Consider the following 17,851-nt stretch of genomic DNA (forward strand, 5'->3'; position numbering starts at 1 on the left):
GTTGCTCCAAGTCTTACCTCTCTTTGGACAGCTCATCACTTCTCCCTGAGTGCTCTACCTCCAACAATTATACTTTGACAAAATCAACATTTCCCTGCCAGTAGGAAAAAGGCACTGGCACACATTCATATACATAAACCTAGGCCCAGAGAGACTTACATTCATACACTCACAGTATATTTCAATATGGATGGTGTCGTTTTCAATAGGTATGTGCATCTGCATACACATACTGATAAGGAGACATATTTATAGGGACAAATTCATGAACAATAAAAGTTTGTCTTCATAAAATTAGAGCAACTAAAATTTGTAAACATTGGAAAGCATTTAAAGTTATCTTTTGTAAATTCTGTTGCCGTTGAGGTAATTAATGAATTATAAACTAATGTTCCACGAAAGTACTGATGTGGGCCAATGGGAGTGGTGGTGGTGGTTGTTAATGCCCAAATTTCAAAATCTAAACACTCCCTGTAGACCAATATAATTGTCCTCTGCCACAACAATAATCAAAAGATCAAAACCATATGAGAATATGTTTGTATTTTCTAGTTTTCAATTACTTTGATTCCTATGGTATATAGGATACTTCACTAACGATAAGGCATAAATCTAATTTTTCATACATATTTTTCTTTCCTGCAAATTAATGAGAAATCATTTCTATGGTAGGTTTTAGCCCATTTTAATATTTCAGACTTTCTAGAAGGGTTCTTAGCATTCATTTTCTCCTGTCTCTACTGGACACTGAAAATGTCTCCAAATATACTGTTCATCTGAAAAAAGAAAAAATGTCATTGCATATGTTTTTTGAGTAATTAAATTACCTGATGCCAATTATTACATGTGGCTTCCTCAAAATTAGTTCTATAACAAGGATCCTATTTTTATCCTCCCTTCTCAACATTTGTAGAAGGAGTTGCTAAGTTTCTCTGCTTCTTCCTTTAGTAAAAAGAGGGAAAGTGGCATCAAATATCGTGGGCTATGTGGCTTCCAGACACTTAGATGATGTAGTGTCACAGCCTGATGCTCTCGTGGAACTAAATCGGCCCCTGTGGAAAGGACAATTGATGGGTCACTGAAACTGGGCACAGTGGAACCCCTGGCTACCTCAACAGCCAACATTCTCAAGCAGCTTTCTAAAATGTTGAGCACAAATTTAAGGATGGCAAAGCCTGAGAAAGTGCGTTCTGTGATGATGTAAACGTGAATGTTCAGTCATCATGAGACTGGCTCTAGTTCCTGTGATTACTCATTTCTCAAATGGAAGTACATGCACGTTTTTATCTCAGGGGCAGGGCTGTAGATACTAGAACAACTGCACACCATTTTTTTTTTCTTATGTTTTATCTTTTTTTATGCAATGGTTGGTTGTAGATACTGTTCACTCTTTTCGCTTTTATGCTTTTTTGTAACATTTGAAACTGACAGGAAACTATTGTTAACTATGCTTCAAACAATCGTGTTTCATTAAGAAAGATTTTTACTAACTTCACAATAGGACCTCAGCACATTTTAGGTGACTGATTTTTTATTCCATAGCTTGCATTATAGTGTGGTCTTATGCTATACACTGTGGTTTCAGATGGTCTCTTAGGAAAAAGAATAAAAATTCCATGGTTGAAGTAAATGATTTTTCCAACAGAAGTTACCGGAGAATTTTTCTCATCTATATATGAAGTCTATGTACACAATATTTGGCATATATGCAACAATGAATTTTGTATAAATTGAACTTTTTAAATATTACTTTGAGTCAATTGAAGTCTTCCTGACTTTGAGATTTACTGAAGAACTTAGGAAAGATACATCTCAGAAATAGCCTACAAAACTGTTTACTGGGGGAAGGGGAAGGAGGAGGCTGTGCACAGAGTGAAAGAACAGATCTGGAAAGATTACAAAGAACTATGGAGCAATTTTAAAGTGTCTGAAGAAGCTAGGGTTGTAAATGTTGGGTCTCAAAATGAATTAATGATGGAAGTAGAGCTATTTCCTAAACATTTGCAAGCAACTGATTAACCTAGAACTTGTCTAATATGTCAAAAAAAGCATTATTTTTAAATGATTATAAGTTAATTTTCTTCTTACAAGTAAAAGTGCTACTGTTCAATACATGACATGATGTGGTGGAAGAAATACAGGTTTTTGAATCTAAAATGTTAGTTCAAATCTAGTGTCTCTACCTACTAGACCCTTGGCCTGGGGAGAGTTTTGTTATCTCCCTGAACCTGTTTCCTCTATCCAAAGTGGGAATAATAGGATCTTTGCAAAAGTACGTCTTCAGAAATTATATAAAGCCTTTAGAAAAGCCACCAGAATAAGTTCATTGTCTAATAAGAAGTAGTCAATAGTATTATTTCTGTTGTGGTCATTGTTGTTATTATATCCAAATATCCACTAATAATACTCTATCGGCAATTATGTAGCATTCTTTTGTACACTGAATGATGGGGGTCACATTTCATTCTTCTTCCCTGTGACTATCCTGTTATTGCAGCACCATCTGTTGATTTTTTTTTTTTTTTAGAAGTGCATGGGCCAGGAATCGGACCCAAGTTTCCTGCATGGCAGGTGAGAATTCTACCACTGAACTACCCTTGCACCCGCCCCCAGCCCCCCCCACCTGCCGTCCTATGTAACATTTTATATCATGATATTCTTTCATCTGTCCCATGTAACAAGCCTACTGAATTTTAGAGCAGGTATGGTAAATAACACTACCACTGCTAAATACTACTTTTATGATTAAGACAAATGAGTGACATTTTATTAAACAAGTTATATCTATATCTTTCCCATCAAAATGTCAACATCTGTAAATATCTTCAAAGAACATGTAGATTCAGCTCTCTAGAGATGAGTTTGCAAGTTTATTTTCCATCTTCTCTAGCTCAAGTTTTCTTTTCAAATTTTTCTAGAACATTCATTCAGCAGATTTAAGTCAAATTTAAATATTAAAATCTTGTCATAAGGGAATGGGGACTAAGTGATACCAGGCATTCATGAGTAAAGCCTTGATTAATGACATCTGGTTCTCCACAGGTTTTGCAAACGTCTTTTACGTGCAGCCCTAAAAGCTAGGCAAAGAGAGCAGCAAATTACCCTTAGCTTTTACATTTGACCAGACTCGCAGCTTTCTGTAAAATGCAAGGCTTGAACTGCCCCATAGCATTTTAAAAATCAGGGAATTCTCAGCCCTTAAATCAAAATTCTCAGAAAGTAGAAATTGTGTCTAATGAAAATAAGATTCATATTTTGACTTCAACATTAACCTATGATCGGCTTCTATTTCATCGTGAAATCTAGACTGACTAAAAAATTTAAAAAGTCAATGCCAGACTCTATATACCCAGTGGGTTACAGATGTATGAAAGTGGTGGCAAAGAGCCACTCCACTTCCTTTAAGATCCAAAAACATTTGGAAGGAAAACGCAGAAGGGAAGACGTCTGACAGACATGTTCTTCTTTGGGGTTTCCTGCCTCCTTGTTTGCCAGGCTTCCGAGACCACATTGCTTGTTCATAAAGTTCACCAAAAAGACTTTATGAAAAGCTAACTTCATAGAGTGAAACTTATATTAAAAGCGTTTTTATGTAGTTGAAGTTTCCTGCCATCTGCATTTCCCTACTTCACAAATCCAAGGAAGTATGACTTGGTAAGTTCCATGCATAAGATGCCATCTGACACGCTTACTATCAGTGGGAGACAGGGTCCAAGTGCTAAATCCCAAACCCAAGATGAAGTTTAGATAGTGAAACAGAGACACTTCCTAATCCTGAGAGCAGGTTGCACTTCACAATGATTCTACTCCTGTAAAACCGACTCATGTGAGGTTGGGTGGGAGTTAATTCAATAGCAAGCACAGCGTGGATGGTGAATGGAGAGCTACATTCTGCTTCTTCCAACCTTTACAACAGTAGCCAAGAAACTTCCCCAAAACAGGACCAGGATTTTAAAAATAGACAGTTATGTGTGAAAAACAATGAAAGCTACAGTTACTAGCCCTAGTGCTCACAAAACAATGCTTCTTGGTATGATTAAAGACATCTCTTTGCCAATGGGGAAAGACAACTAAGCTAAAAGCACCTGAAGTTTAGTTTATAGGTATTTACTATATTTAACATATATAAACTATTCCATTCTAAAAAACATTAAGGAACAGTAAAGTACTTAGGTCCTCTTATAACAAATAAGTAAAATACAATTGCATCCCTTGAAAAGAGCACAACCTAGCAGTGCAAAAAATGTATATTTACTAAAAAGATATTTCAATAGATTCAACCATATTTGATAGGAATCTCAGTTCCCATGCAGCAAACAGAGATGGGCCCACTAATCACTATTCAAGAATTGGGGCAGGGCAGGGGAGAGGTGGAGGATATAAGAGAAACAGTTTCAGCACCTGTAAAATGTACCACCCTTCCTCAAATCAAATTTGAAAAAATAATAATAAAGCAACTTAAAATGATGGGGTCTTAAAAACTAATGTTTTTTTTCCTGTAAGTTTCAGATAGAGATATGTATAGGTTTATATGTATACATTCACACTCATATATTTAAAGTGAAAAGAATAACTCTCCATGATTTCACCACATTAATTCTGTCCATAAATCTTCATTCATCTTGTAATTCTCACCAGGAATGCCTTTTGTCTATCCAAATCCCACATGACCCCCAAATGTACTTCAACCACAATGATTACTATTTGTCACTATTAACTCCCCTGCACTGAATTAAAACACATTCACAGGGTTGCGTTTTGGATTGAACTACATATATTATGTTTTTCTCCTCAACTATATTGTACTTACACTAATTTCTTAAACTTCTGCATATTCCACCACATTAGCATGATACAGGTCACAGCTGAGATGCACAGAATTGTTGTACATTAAAATACAACAGGGGTTTTTGCAGCGTCCCACTGCCTCAGAGACTCCATCATTAGGTCCTTCACTGACCATCTGATACCTCTTATACAAGATAAACAGCTTTCCCCTCTCTGTCTCCCTTCACATCAGGTTGGTGCCCCCCACCCACAAAGCATAAACTGCCCGATCCCCACTCTCGCTTGACCACCTGCCACAGTTCCAACCACAGACAGCATAACAGCAGAGCTCCCAGGTTCACTGTAACCTCTTGCTCCTGCCTGCTTGGTCGAGTCCACGTCCCTGGCGTGTTCCCTCACGTGACCCTGTGAGGCCTGCGGCTCCTCTCCGTTCTGGAAACTGTGATTACTAATAATCTTTCCTTCCACAAATCTCTGGTGTCATTCCTCACTCCTCCATGCCGCACCTGGCTATCCATACCAAGACCCTTACAACTCAAGTATATGAACGGATAGACTGCTAAAGAGATCAATCTGCTTACACTAGTCAGTACTTAGGAGCATCGTCCTGTCCCCTGTTAGCCAATAGCTGCTTTGCCTGTGGCAATGGTTGTTTCTGGGCTCGAAAATGGTTTAGAACTATTTTCAATACAGTATAGAAGCTATTCATGATGTAATTCCTCACCTGCATCTCATTTCAAGTTTCTGTCTTTTGAATATTCACATTTGTGATGAACAAATGATGTGAGGATCAAGAGTGAGGATTATTTCATCCAGGTCAGTTGGAAAGTACAGATGTCAGAAAAAAAAAATGATCCAAATGAAAAGCAGAATGGAGAAACAAGATTTCAGAAACGCACATGAGTGAAGGATAAACTGTCCCCCGTGCCCTGCCTTTGAGACTGAAGCTCTAGGGGTTCTGTTTCCTACAGTACCTTGTTCCTCCTCTACCCCGTGGTCCTCATAAACCTGCAAGTATCAGTATCAGTCCAGAGAGCCCGAGTACACGTCTTCCTCTCTCTTGACCAGGCAAGGAGATATTGGTTCCCCCTACCAAAAGTGGGTTTGGAACTCACAGCTCTGGTACCTTCATCATTTCCTAAAAGCAACAGCTTTTGTTCGTATTTTATATTTTAAGAGAGCTCCTCCATTCTTGTTATTATTTGGCCTTTATTTAAATGACATGAAAAACAGTTTAAATACATAAACCTCCATGAGCCTGAATAATTTTTAAAATTGTTCATCTTCTCCAAAATCCTCTAATTAAAGTCTAATTTCTAAAAGAATGTTTTGGGAATGATATCTGTTCATCAAAATCATATTCTGTAAGAAAAGAAAATGAAAGTGGGAACTAATAAATATTGTAAAGATCCAGGAAACAAAATTTAGAACCCTTGAGTGTTTGTTGAGGAGTGAATTCTGATCGCAATGAAAAACAAATTTATCCAGTCCTAAAAGGTAGAATGATAAATGTTTAGTGATGTTAAGACTACTTCCTGCCCGCTCAATGATTATAACTAGATTCTACACTGTTGATGCCACCGATCATTATGAGTCCCAATGGACTCATGAAAGTATCTTCATATAATTGTGGAACGACGATCACAAAATCAAATATCCACAGGCACTGGAAGAGAATCTCGATACCTGAGGCATCCAGGTAAGTGTATTAAAAAATACACTTATTTTTTAAGCCTAGTCTTGACCAACAAAATATTTCCAGAGGTTAAATTTGGCTCACCTGCACCACCAATTTGCATCTCCTACTCAGACAAACAATAGCGAGACCAGCAGGAAGAAACTGAGACCCTGGGAGCCCTTTTACTGTTAAGGATTTCAAGCAGGCCGGACAATCACTTTCAAATCTCAATTCCTGTTAAAATAATATTCTTCAAATATATGCCTTTGCTTTATCTATATTAAAGACCATCTGTTAGATGAGGGTGACCCATAATGTTATGGGTCTGCAGAGTCTAGCTCCTTTGTTGATTAGGGGGAAAAAAAGAAATGAAAATAAAAGCTAAGCAGGGGGTGGAGATAGACAAGGAGAGAAGAAAGGGTCAGGGAAAGTTACAGCGAAAAGTGAATAAGCATAAAGGAAGCCAGGAGACTTGGAGGAGCTCAGAGCTAATGAAAAAAAAACAACACTGGGTAGGGGGAGGGAAGAATGGGGAAGCCAGCTGGAATAAGAGAAAGCAAGAAATACAGGAGCCAACAGAAATCCAAGGCCAGAAAGTATTGGCTATTGAAGGGAACAGGAAATGTATTGGAAACCAAGTTGTTTCTCCTTTTGTATCCAGTGCAATTCTATTCCAGGCAGAACTCTAGTCTCAACCTCAAAGAAGACAGAAGGGAAGTCAAAATTCTTGGGAGTCTTTTCATGGACAGGAGCCAGGAGCTCTGAAAAGACAGGTTAGAGGAAACCTGATATGACAGCAGATTCTCGGGCAGCAGATCCAGGAATAGAGGGGTGGCAGCATCACCAGCACAATATTTTCCAAAATTAGGTAAACTAAAAACTAAAATATTTGCTCCTCAACTCAGAGCTACTGAATCAAAATTTCCAGTACAATAATAAACATCACAGGTGATTCGTATCACCAGAAAAATTGGGGAAGCACTGCTATAGTGGTGAAAATTGCACGCTCTGGTTCTAGAACTGCCCCAGTTCAAATCCTAACTCTGTTATTCATACTACTTGTTGACCATAAGCAAGGTATTTAAGCTCTCTGTACCCCAGTTAGTTAATCCGTAAAGCAGGCAGTGAGGATTAAAGGTAGTGTCTGGTACATACGGAGCATTCAGTAATACCAGCTATGTAGCTATAAAAGTCCTTTGAATACGGAACTCAACAAAATGACATATTTTACTTGATTAAAAATAACAGATGAGGGACATATAAAATAGGCTATGCCTTTTATAAAACATGAGGGCGCACACTTCCCAAAGGCACAGAAACCAGATCACAGCCCCCAGGGCTTCCACCCTATGCCTAAACATGCACTAGTCAGATGTTTTAACTCTCAGGGAATCAACCTGTGAATAACCTTGTCCTAAAGCTTTTTTCAAAAAGTATATAGAATCACTCCAAATCAAAGGTGACTCCAAGTTCTAGAGTTCCCATGCTGGAAAGACAAAGACTATTTTTTTTCAGTCCCAGTTTGCCATTTATTTATTATAGAAGTTGTAGGTTGAGAGAAAAATCATGCATGAAATACAGAGTTCCCATATACCACCCTGTTATTAACACCTTGCATGAGTGTGGTACATGTGTTACAATTGATGATAGACAATTTTTATAATTGTACTATTAACTATTGTCTATAGTTTACACTAATGTCATTATATATATATTTAACGTTTTTTTATTGTGAAATATATATACCAAAAAGCAATAAATTTCCAAGTACATTTTAACAAGTATTTATAGAACAGATTTTAAAGCCTGGTATGGGTTATAGTTCCATGATTTTTCATTTTTTCTTCTAGTTGCTTCAAGACACTGGAGACCAACAGAAATATCAATATAATGATTCAGCAGTCATACTCACTTGTTAAATCTTATCTCTCTGTTATACTTCTCTTTAAATAACATATATATATATATATATATATATATATATATAAAAGCAATAAAATTCAAAGCACATTGCAACAATTAGTTGTAGAACAGATTTCAGAGTTTGGAATGGGTTGCAGTTCCATAATTTTAGGTTTTTAATTCTAGCTGCTCTATGGTATTGGAGGCTAAAAGAAATATCAGTGTAATGATTCAGTACTCATATGCATTTGTTAAACCCGACCTTCTCTGAATAAATCCACCATAACTTTGATCTTTCTCCTACTCTTTAGGGGTGTTTGGGTTATGCCCATTTTAACTTTTCATGTTGGAAGGGGCTGTCAATAATATGCAATGGGGGATGGAACTAATTGATCTTCTGGAAAGGCTGGCCTCTCTGCATTTCAGACTTATCTGGTCCAGGGACCCATCTGGAAGTTGTAGGTTTTGGAGAGTTACCCTTGTGCATGTAACCAACACAAAGACTTTCTTGAAATGCCATTTATCCTAGATTGGTTGATGCTAAGATATCCAGAGACCCACTTCCACCATGAAACTGGAGAGACTTTTTCCCTAACCCACTTTATTTCACAATCCTGTACTCTGCAGTTATTTGCCAAGATATCAGTCCCAACAATTATTTACCCCTTCCATATCACCACCCCTCATGGTTCTCTGACTCTCTTCATTATTCTAAAACTCAAGCCTTTCTATTTTTTTCTTCTGTAAACCCAGCTCCATAGGTAACAAGCTCCACTACATTTTCAACATCTTTGTTGAACATTATTATGATCTTCTGGCCTCAACTGAGGCCCTCACACTCCCGGAGGGCAACTCAACTGCAGCCCTCTCATATGGAGACTGCTTCATCTCTGTGCTTTCTTTAGTGACTGAAGGTCCAGAAGGAATATTTAGTTTTGATTACTTCTTGTAGACTGTTACTCTTATGACTATATGAAATTGCCTGATCCCTTAAGAACCATGCGATATGGCTATACTGTCTTTGATCCCTGCATAACAACTGCTATCCCTCATTATACCAAGGTCATTGGAACTAAGTTCACCATCATTTCCTTCAATTTAAATCCAAACACCATTCTGCAGTATGTTCAATGAACTTCCCTCCTATATTTTAACCTCCCTGTTCATTGATTTTATTTCCTGTGAATTCCAATAGAGTTTTACTCCATCATGGCCATTAACTCACATGGTCTTACATAAGGCTTAGTACCACTCGTGACTGCTCACCTATTAAGTCTTTGACAACAAATACCCAACTTTTCAACTCTCTAACTTTGTTTTGCCCATGAATAATTTTTGCCTTATAAATACTGCAAGACTTTGGAACTCTCTACTTTCACCTCATCTATCAAATGTCTCATATCAACAAAAGAGGGTCTTGAAAATGGCACTGTGCCTGGTATGATGCTATTTGAGTAACCATGGTGTAATAATAATGAAGCATATGTTTCCTCAAGGTAAATGAGTTCATTCTTTGACATGCACCATTTGCTCCAAACCAACTGCATTGACGTATTTAAATATGAAATAAGAGTAACTAAAATACAGAAACAGCCTTAAAGATACGTAACTTAAAGTGATGAGTGAGGCTAATAGATATGGCAGAAATAATACAAATATGAATATCATATTAAACATAATTAAAACTTAACTCACCTAATTAAGTATGGAGACTAATCAGATAAGCAGTCTATAGAAGTTACATTTAAAGCAAAACAACAGAGAAATGGACATTTATAGCCTTAAAGGCATTCACTGAAATTTGAACTGAAAACAAATGAGTTAACATTCAACTTAAATACTGAATTATAATTAAAAGAAATTAGAGAAATAGAAATATTTCTTTCAACAGATGGAAGTGAGTTAGTAGCAAATTACACATATTCATATATAGATACAAACATACACCCATGAAGATAAGAGGCTCAACAAACCTACAAGATGCTTTATGATTAAACTGATAAAATAAACAAAAACACAGACTTTTATAAAGACCTACTGAAAGAGAGACACACAGAGAGACAGAGACACAGAAAGAGATGGGGATTAGAGAGGGAAGAGGCAGAGAACCAGAAATGGGATGAGGTAAAGCAAAAGATAGGATTAAAAAGAAAAGATTAATAATAAGAAAATACTTTTATCAACTTTATGCCCCTAAAATGACAAGATCTTCATCACCTTTCACAACTTTTCTTCATAATGAAAAACCTCATAATGGTTGGATTTTTCCATTAAAATTGTTTTATAATGAAACAGTCGAATTTTGTTTTTCCTTCTTTGAAATGTAAATTATTACTCTAAACTATCTGTACATTACTTAGACAGTAATTTTAAAAACTGTAATATGTTTAATGAATATGTTTTAAAATTTAAACTAAATCACAAAATGGGCATTTTTCTCTTTTATTTTCCCTGTATTTATTATTATATTTATTAATGATTCATGTTTATGTTCCAACCTTGGCCGATAAACTTGCTCAGAATTTCTTACTGAAAACAAGTAGAAAAGATGGATAAAATCTCAACAAAATCACTCCTTCAATAACCTTAGACAGTTGCTAAGGTAATAAGGACTTTGGGGGGGTCTATAAATGTATAGGAAAAAAAAGCTTAAAATGGTAAGTACAACATTCAGCATCACTTTTCCTTGGAGAATGTTGATTTTATACAAGCAGTTGAGAGCTCTAGAAGGCCTTCCAGTAGGCTTCTAAGAGGCTTTCAAGGCTTTAGAGGAAAAATTTTGAATTCAGATCCCAACAAAGAGAAGAGACCCTGGTAAACATGTTAGGGCCTTTAGTTAAGACACCTGGAAGGCTACAAACTAAAAATAACAGTACAGATATAAAAATGAGAACTCACAAATAAAGCAGATGCAGCTTCAAATCAGGCAAACCCGATTTGTTTAAAATAAGCTATCCCTAAACTTGCCACCTTCCAGGAGTTAAAAATCCTTTTTGGAGAAGTGTCAAATTGCCTTGATAATTTTTATGTACTGGATGTCCAGCAAACAATGAAAAAAATGATTAAGCATTCCAGAATAGATGTCACATAAAGCAGGCCCACTGGAGATCATGATATTGGAGTTATTAGATATGGAATTTTAAATAACACTGTAAATTACTCAAAAAATTTCTGACAAGATAGAGAATTCTGGCAGAGAACTAAAATCTCTTAAACTGAACACCAGGAAATCGTTTAGCTCATGAATAGAATATAATAACTAAAATTAAGAATTCAATAAATAAGATTAGCAGCAAATTAGACAAAGCTGAAGAGAGAATTAGTAAAATGGAAGACAGATCAGAAAAAAATATTCAGACTGACCATGAAGAGAAAAGAGGATGAAAAATACAAAGAAGAATATAAGAAATAAATGGGGAATGGGAAAATTTCTAGGAGTCGTCCAACTGTAGAACCAAGTGCAGAGACATAAAAAGGAACAAAAGCAATATTTAAGGAGAAAATGGTTGAAAATGTCCCCAAACTGAAGAAAGCAGACTAGCGTCAAGCCAAAGATACAAGAAGTGCTATGACTCATAAACTGGCTAAATACAAAAAAAATCTAAACCTGAATACATCATAATCAAGCTGTTGAAAACTAAAACAAACAGAAAAATATTTAAAAGAGCCAGAGAATAACAGATACATTATCATCAAGGAAATGACAATAAGATTTGCTATTTTAATTAGCTGATTCAATTGCTTTTAGCTTCCACTGTATTTACTGAAAAATCTACCTGTTTTACTGTTGCCATATATTTTAATTCTGTATATCGGATATATACACAGTCAATATTCATTTGTATTCCATATATTATGTATATTCAAAAAATAAAAGCAAGGTAAAATATAATTTCAAACAACAAAGAAAGAATTCATCACTAGCAGATTTGTGTTAAAGAAAATATTAAAGAAAATTCCTCTTGAAGGAAAATGGTCCCAGGTCAAAGCATAGAGATGAAGAAAGGAGTGAAGAGCAAAGGAAAGGAAATACACAGGTGTAAATATAAATATATATATATTATATTTTATTTATATTAAATTATAATATTATACATATCTCATATATGTAATTAAAATATATGAAAGCAGTAATACAAAAAAGCTGAAGATGGTAATTAGAGTCAAAGTGTTAAAAACGCATTTTCAAGGAAATCATAATATAAATTACATTTTAATAAGTCAATAATGCATGTTAAAATCTTTACTATAATTATTAAGAGCATAGTAAAAATAGTATGTAGCTAACAAACTTATGTAGGGAAAAATGAATAATAAAATACATTATTTCAAAAGGAGAGAAAAACATGAACAGAGAACATAGAAAACAAATCTCTCTTAATATATTTAGTAATTGTGCCAGTGGCTTCATAGTCACAGACTGAAAAGCACACAGTCATATTAGCCTCTGATTAAATTTAAGCAGAAATGTAATACATGTTGGTTAAATTCCGGAGACCCTTCAGCACCAAATGCTTTATTCTGAATTGTAATTTTGCTGACAGCAAACGTAGCTTAAAGGATCAGAACCTTATGTAAAATAACTATAAATTTAATCTCACAAAATCTACAAGCTTATTTTAAGAAACCCAATATTTCTGAAATGTTGTTTTTATTAGAATTTAGACCTTGAGAATTTTATTATTAGGAAAAGTACTAATACATGAAGAGATTTAACTACTGCTTAAACAGCGTTTGGAAATCAGAGAAGGACTGCTTTACCAGAACCCTAGAATTTAATCAAAACTTTTAAACATACCACTTAAAACATATCAGCTTTATTGCACCCATTTTAACAAAGAGGAATACAGGAAACAAAATGAGTCCTAAGAGATAGCTTGAATTCTAGAACAAATTTTAATCTTTAAGTCAATTATTGAAATTATCTGTAATACCAATGCCATTAGCAAAAATGTAGAGACTCAAGTAATTTTATTAGTAGGATTGTGTTAAAATAAGCCTTTCATTCACACTGACCCATTATATTTGGCAATAAATCATAAAACTTCAATCATTTATTTATACACACATACGCACAATGTTTAATTTTAACCTAATAAGTTATCAGGGGACTTACAATGTATAAATTGAAAATGTGAGGTCTAATGAGGTCATTGGATACACAAAAATCACAGGATAGGGTAGCAGCAGTAAAAGGTCCAGATTTTCGGTCTTCTATTGCCTAGCACAAAACTTTTCAAAATACAGATAGTATGTCTGTCCCAGATGAAATCACATTTTTTTTTCAAATCAAAGGGGTCCTGCTCATAATGCTTTTGGCAGACTAAACAATAGAAAACTGGTTAAGCTGTGTGTGGTCTCTTCACAGCCTCCAGAATCCCTTTTCACTGTTCTCCCCACCAAAGCATGACTAGGCTCTGGGAGGAAGAGATGAAACACAAACATTCATAGTATCCATCTATTGACATTAAAACCAACTACTACTGTCACCATTTCCTTATTCGCCTCATTTTACCATCCATTTAATGAATATTTATCATGGTCCTAAAATTTATCAATAATTGTTTTGGGTCCTGAAGAAAACTAAGAAGAATGCTCTGGTCCCATCTATGAGATATCTATTAGCCTAGAAGGGTAAACATTCATTCATTCATTCATTCATTCACTTAACAACTATTTACTGGCTACTTAAAACCGGTCTGACGTTTTGTTACTTGTTGAGAATCTTTGGTGGTTTAGTTCCTGGCTCCTGTGGCCCTCAGAGTCCAGTAGGAGATTAAACATCAAATGACCACAAATATAAAAATACCATTTATACTATATACAATATAATGTGCACTGTACAATGATGGTATAACAAGCGTTGCTTATCATGAGAGTCTGGAAAAGAGGTTATGAGAAAGCAACATCTGTGTTGAGATCTCAAGATGAATAGAAGTTAACTAGCTGAAAATAGTCTTCCTAGCAGAAGGGAAAATAAGTGAAGATTGTGTTTCCAGAAGGAACATGATTTATTGGAGAATTCAAAGAAGGCCACTGTTGCATAAGTGGCAAGAATAAGAGACAGCAGTTTACGACGACACTGCAAAGGGATGCAATTGAGCAAACCGTTTGTGGATTCAGAGAACATCTGAAAAGTTCTATTACTCATTCTTCAAAGCAGTTCGTAGACACCAAAGCTTGTGAAATGGGGGAATATCATTTTTCTATTTGGAATTGAGAACAACTCCCAACTAGGTACATAGATAGTGAATTGAAGAGAGATGAGAACACAAGCATGGAAAACAGTAAGGAGACAACTGCAACAGTTCAGCAGCCCCTAGAGAGAGAATGCCATTTTCAAATTGAGAATAGCACCAAGGTTGGAAAAATAGATGCACTGGGGAAAATTGAAGATTAAAGTTGCAGGACTTGTGATATTTTGGGTGGGTGTGGGGGAAATAAAAGAAAGGAGCTCTGGTGTGTGGCTTTACAGAACTGAATGAATGGTGATGGCATTCTCAGCAGTAGAAAATACTGAAGAAGGTCCAGGGCTTCAAGAGGTTGCAGAAGATGAATCCATTTTGAAAATAATGACCTTGAGTAGCTTTAGAGACATCCAAGTGATGATGTCAAATTTGCAGCTGGACATCAGGGCTGGAGTTGAGGAAAGAGACAGGAATTTAAATCTGGAAGAGACTAATATATAAACAGTTACTGAAACTGAGTGCAGATAGGAAGTCCTAAGACAAGTACAGTCAATCTTGAGGAACCTGAAGATTTACCAGACAGAGACCTCCAAGCCTACCAAAGAGACCGAGGAAACCAGAGGAAGAAGTTAAAGCAATAAAGCCAAAGAAGATAATTTCAGAGGCAAGTGTTAGGTGTCATATGTCGTGAGCAGCACAAATAGGATAAATCAGCAGGATAGTAGCTAAAACAGAATTATATCTGAATGCCATGAGAGTGCAGAGGGGATGGTGATTCTGGGATTCTGGAGGCAGAAAAATGTTGAACAAAAAAGTGATTTAAACTGGGATTGAGGGATGAACAGGAGTTATCTAGGCAAAGCAGTCATGGATAAAAAGGGGATATTTTGAGAAGGTATAGCTATCTCTCCAAGAAGGAAGAAAAAAATCTTCATTAGGCTAACAGCTGTCCCAATATCTTATTCCTCATATTCCATGATCAGTCCTCCTATTATTTAGTTTACACTATTGCCATATCTTAACAGAATAAAGTAGGCATCCCCACTAGCTGCCTAGCCTCTATCATTGTTCCAAAACCCACAGTAATCTGAGTATCAGAACATGTGAAAGAGAGAGAAAGGTATTGTTTACCCAGCAACAAAAATCATATAAAGTCTCAGTCCTATGAAACAAGGGTTAAAAATTCCTGATTATATCATAAATTGAATATGCAAGTTAAGAAGTTAAAAGAAAAGTTAAAATAGGAAGATCAAAATAGAACACAGTGAAATTAAATAGGACACATGAACATGTGAGATAATAAGAATAATTTTCCCCTTTTCCATTGTCATCGACAGGCTGAGTAGATGACATGGGCATCTTTTAAGTAATGAGAAGCAAAGCAGCTTTTAAAGAATCCACAAATACTGAAGTTCAATCTGTAAATACAAGATAATTTCACATACTGATATACTGAACTGAGAATATGCTAAACGTAACGCCATAGGAAAATAAATAATTTACTAGCATAGAGGATTTAAAGCCATAGTTGTGGTAAAGTTATGCATACCCACTGAATTATTATAATAATTAACGCAAGTTATGTGGGTTACTAAATGAATTAGGAGTAAATATTTTTACTTACAGCACCTGTACTTCAAAACTAACGAAGCCCTCATAATAGCCTTCCTTTTCTCCACATTTTAACATTTATATATCAATTATCACTACGATACTATTTTACAAAAAAATTAAAATTATGCTCTTTAAGGGAACAATATTTTTATATGTACTTTCTTCTCTCATTTACCTGCTGCTCCTGGTTTAGTGCATTAAATCATAAAGATATAGGTTCTGTTAAGTTGTCTACTGTCTTCACCTGGTCTTTCAGGAATCATGTATGATTAAATGTTTAAGTCTGAAATGGCTGAATCATTTACAGTGATTTTCAAGCAGTTCGTTTGGAAGCATAATTATGTTAGGGATGAATCAGTAGTCTGCTAGATAACTCTTCACTCTATGTTTTCCAACCTTAGGTGCGTGGGTTTTATTCATTGCTCCGCCGCACACTGTGACACATATGTCGTCTTTGTTACACAGTCAAGGAGAGAGCGGCGCGGAAGGCATTGTCCTTGCATAACTGCCTACGGCTATATAAATTGTATTACATAATGCGTTCATTCGAAGGAAATTTTAAAAAATGAATAAGGAACTGCCTTTAGGCGACTGCAAATGGCCACAGGTAGGGATTTTGTTGGGTCGGATCTGTAGGGGCGGGGCTCACAGTAGAAAGACAACGGGAAACCTTTTTAGGGGTGCGGCCTACCAGGAAGGAATGGCTACAGAAAGGACCCGGGGGGTGAGGTCAAAAGGGTGGGGGCGGCCGGGGACATCAGAAAATCGAAAAAGGAGAGGTTGGCTGGCAGCTATGTACGATAGTGTGGGGACACCCAGGGCTGCGAGGTGGTACCTGCGAGGGGTCGAGCGCCCCTGCCACCGAGTCCCCGATCCAAAGATGTTCCCGGAGAAGCTGCTGGTAGCTGAGGCAGTGCTTCACCGCAGATGGCACATTCCCCATGGCGGGGCCTGGGGCTGCAACCGGCGTTGGGAGGGAGCGGGCAGGAGAGGGTTGCGGTGGGAAACAGCACCCGCTACCGTGCGCGCCCCTCCCGTGCACTGCGGCGGCGCCGAGAGGGGCGGGGAGGGAGGCGTGCGCAAGCTGTCGTGCCCGGGGGCAGGGGAAGCAAGAGGCACCTGCGGCGGCGGAGCCGGGAACCGCAGGGAAGAGCAACCAAATGCTCGAGAGGAGGTTTACTGCAGTCCCCTAAACCCTCAGGGCCATCTATATTTGCGCATGGCCTCCCGCGAACATCTTATCTGGTTTAGGTCCTAACAAGAAGGGAAGATAGCTAAAACAGGGATGGGACTCTCTGTCTTTATCTGTGGGTGAGTTTCCTCACTTACAGACAAGGCTTTTTGTGCTTAAGTTAGAATTGTCCATCGCTGACCTCAATGTTTAAGTTTATACCTTATGAAAATAAGCTCTATTAAAAAAAAGCCAGTTTACAACTGTTAAGACACATATACGGGTAGATATAAAGAAGAAAAGACAGAAGGTACTAGAGTAAAAGGGACTGAGAGTAGATGTCACAACTGCTTGAAGTAAGTGGGTGCTGCACATAGCTCTGAAAATCGAATTAAATTGCTTGAGGATGCATGGTACAACATCATTGAAGTCCAATGAGAACTGCAAATTCCAAACAAGTCCTTAGGGTATTAGAATATGAGGAATCTTGGTGGAGGGTCAGGTTTATTC

At 36.7% G+C, this 17,851-nt stretch overlaps 1 protein-coding gene across 3 annotated transcripts in view; it reads right to left on the reverse strand.

Moving 5' to 3' along the window:
* The window catches only part of HMGCLL1 (3-hydroxy-3-methylglutaryl-CoA lyase like 1), a 152,380-nt gene extending 135,182 nt beyond the window's left edge, over positions 1-17,198 (reverse strand). For all 3 annotated transcript variants that reach the window (XM_077159236.1, XM_077159237.1, XM_077159238.1), the window contains exon 1: positions 17,006-17,198. In XM_077159236.1, the coding sequence (XP_077015351.1) occupies positions 17,006-17,113 (108 nt within the window). In that variant the 5' untranslated portion in view covers positions 17,114-17,198. The remainder of the gene's footprint in view (positions 1-17,005) is intronic.
* Between the last annotated feature and the right edge of the window lie 653 nt (positions 17,199-17,851).

The sequence above is a fragment of the Tamandua tetradactyla genome, chromosome 5 (genome assembly GCF_023851605.1).
Source record: "Tamandua tetradactyla isolate mTamTet1 chromosome 5, mTamTet1.pri, whole genome shotgun sequence".
NCBI classification, from domain to species: Eukaryota; Metazoa; Chordata; class Mammalia; order Pilosa; family Myrmecophagidae; genus Tamandua; species Tamandua tetradactyla.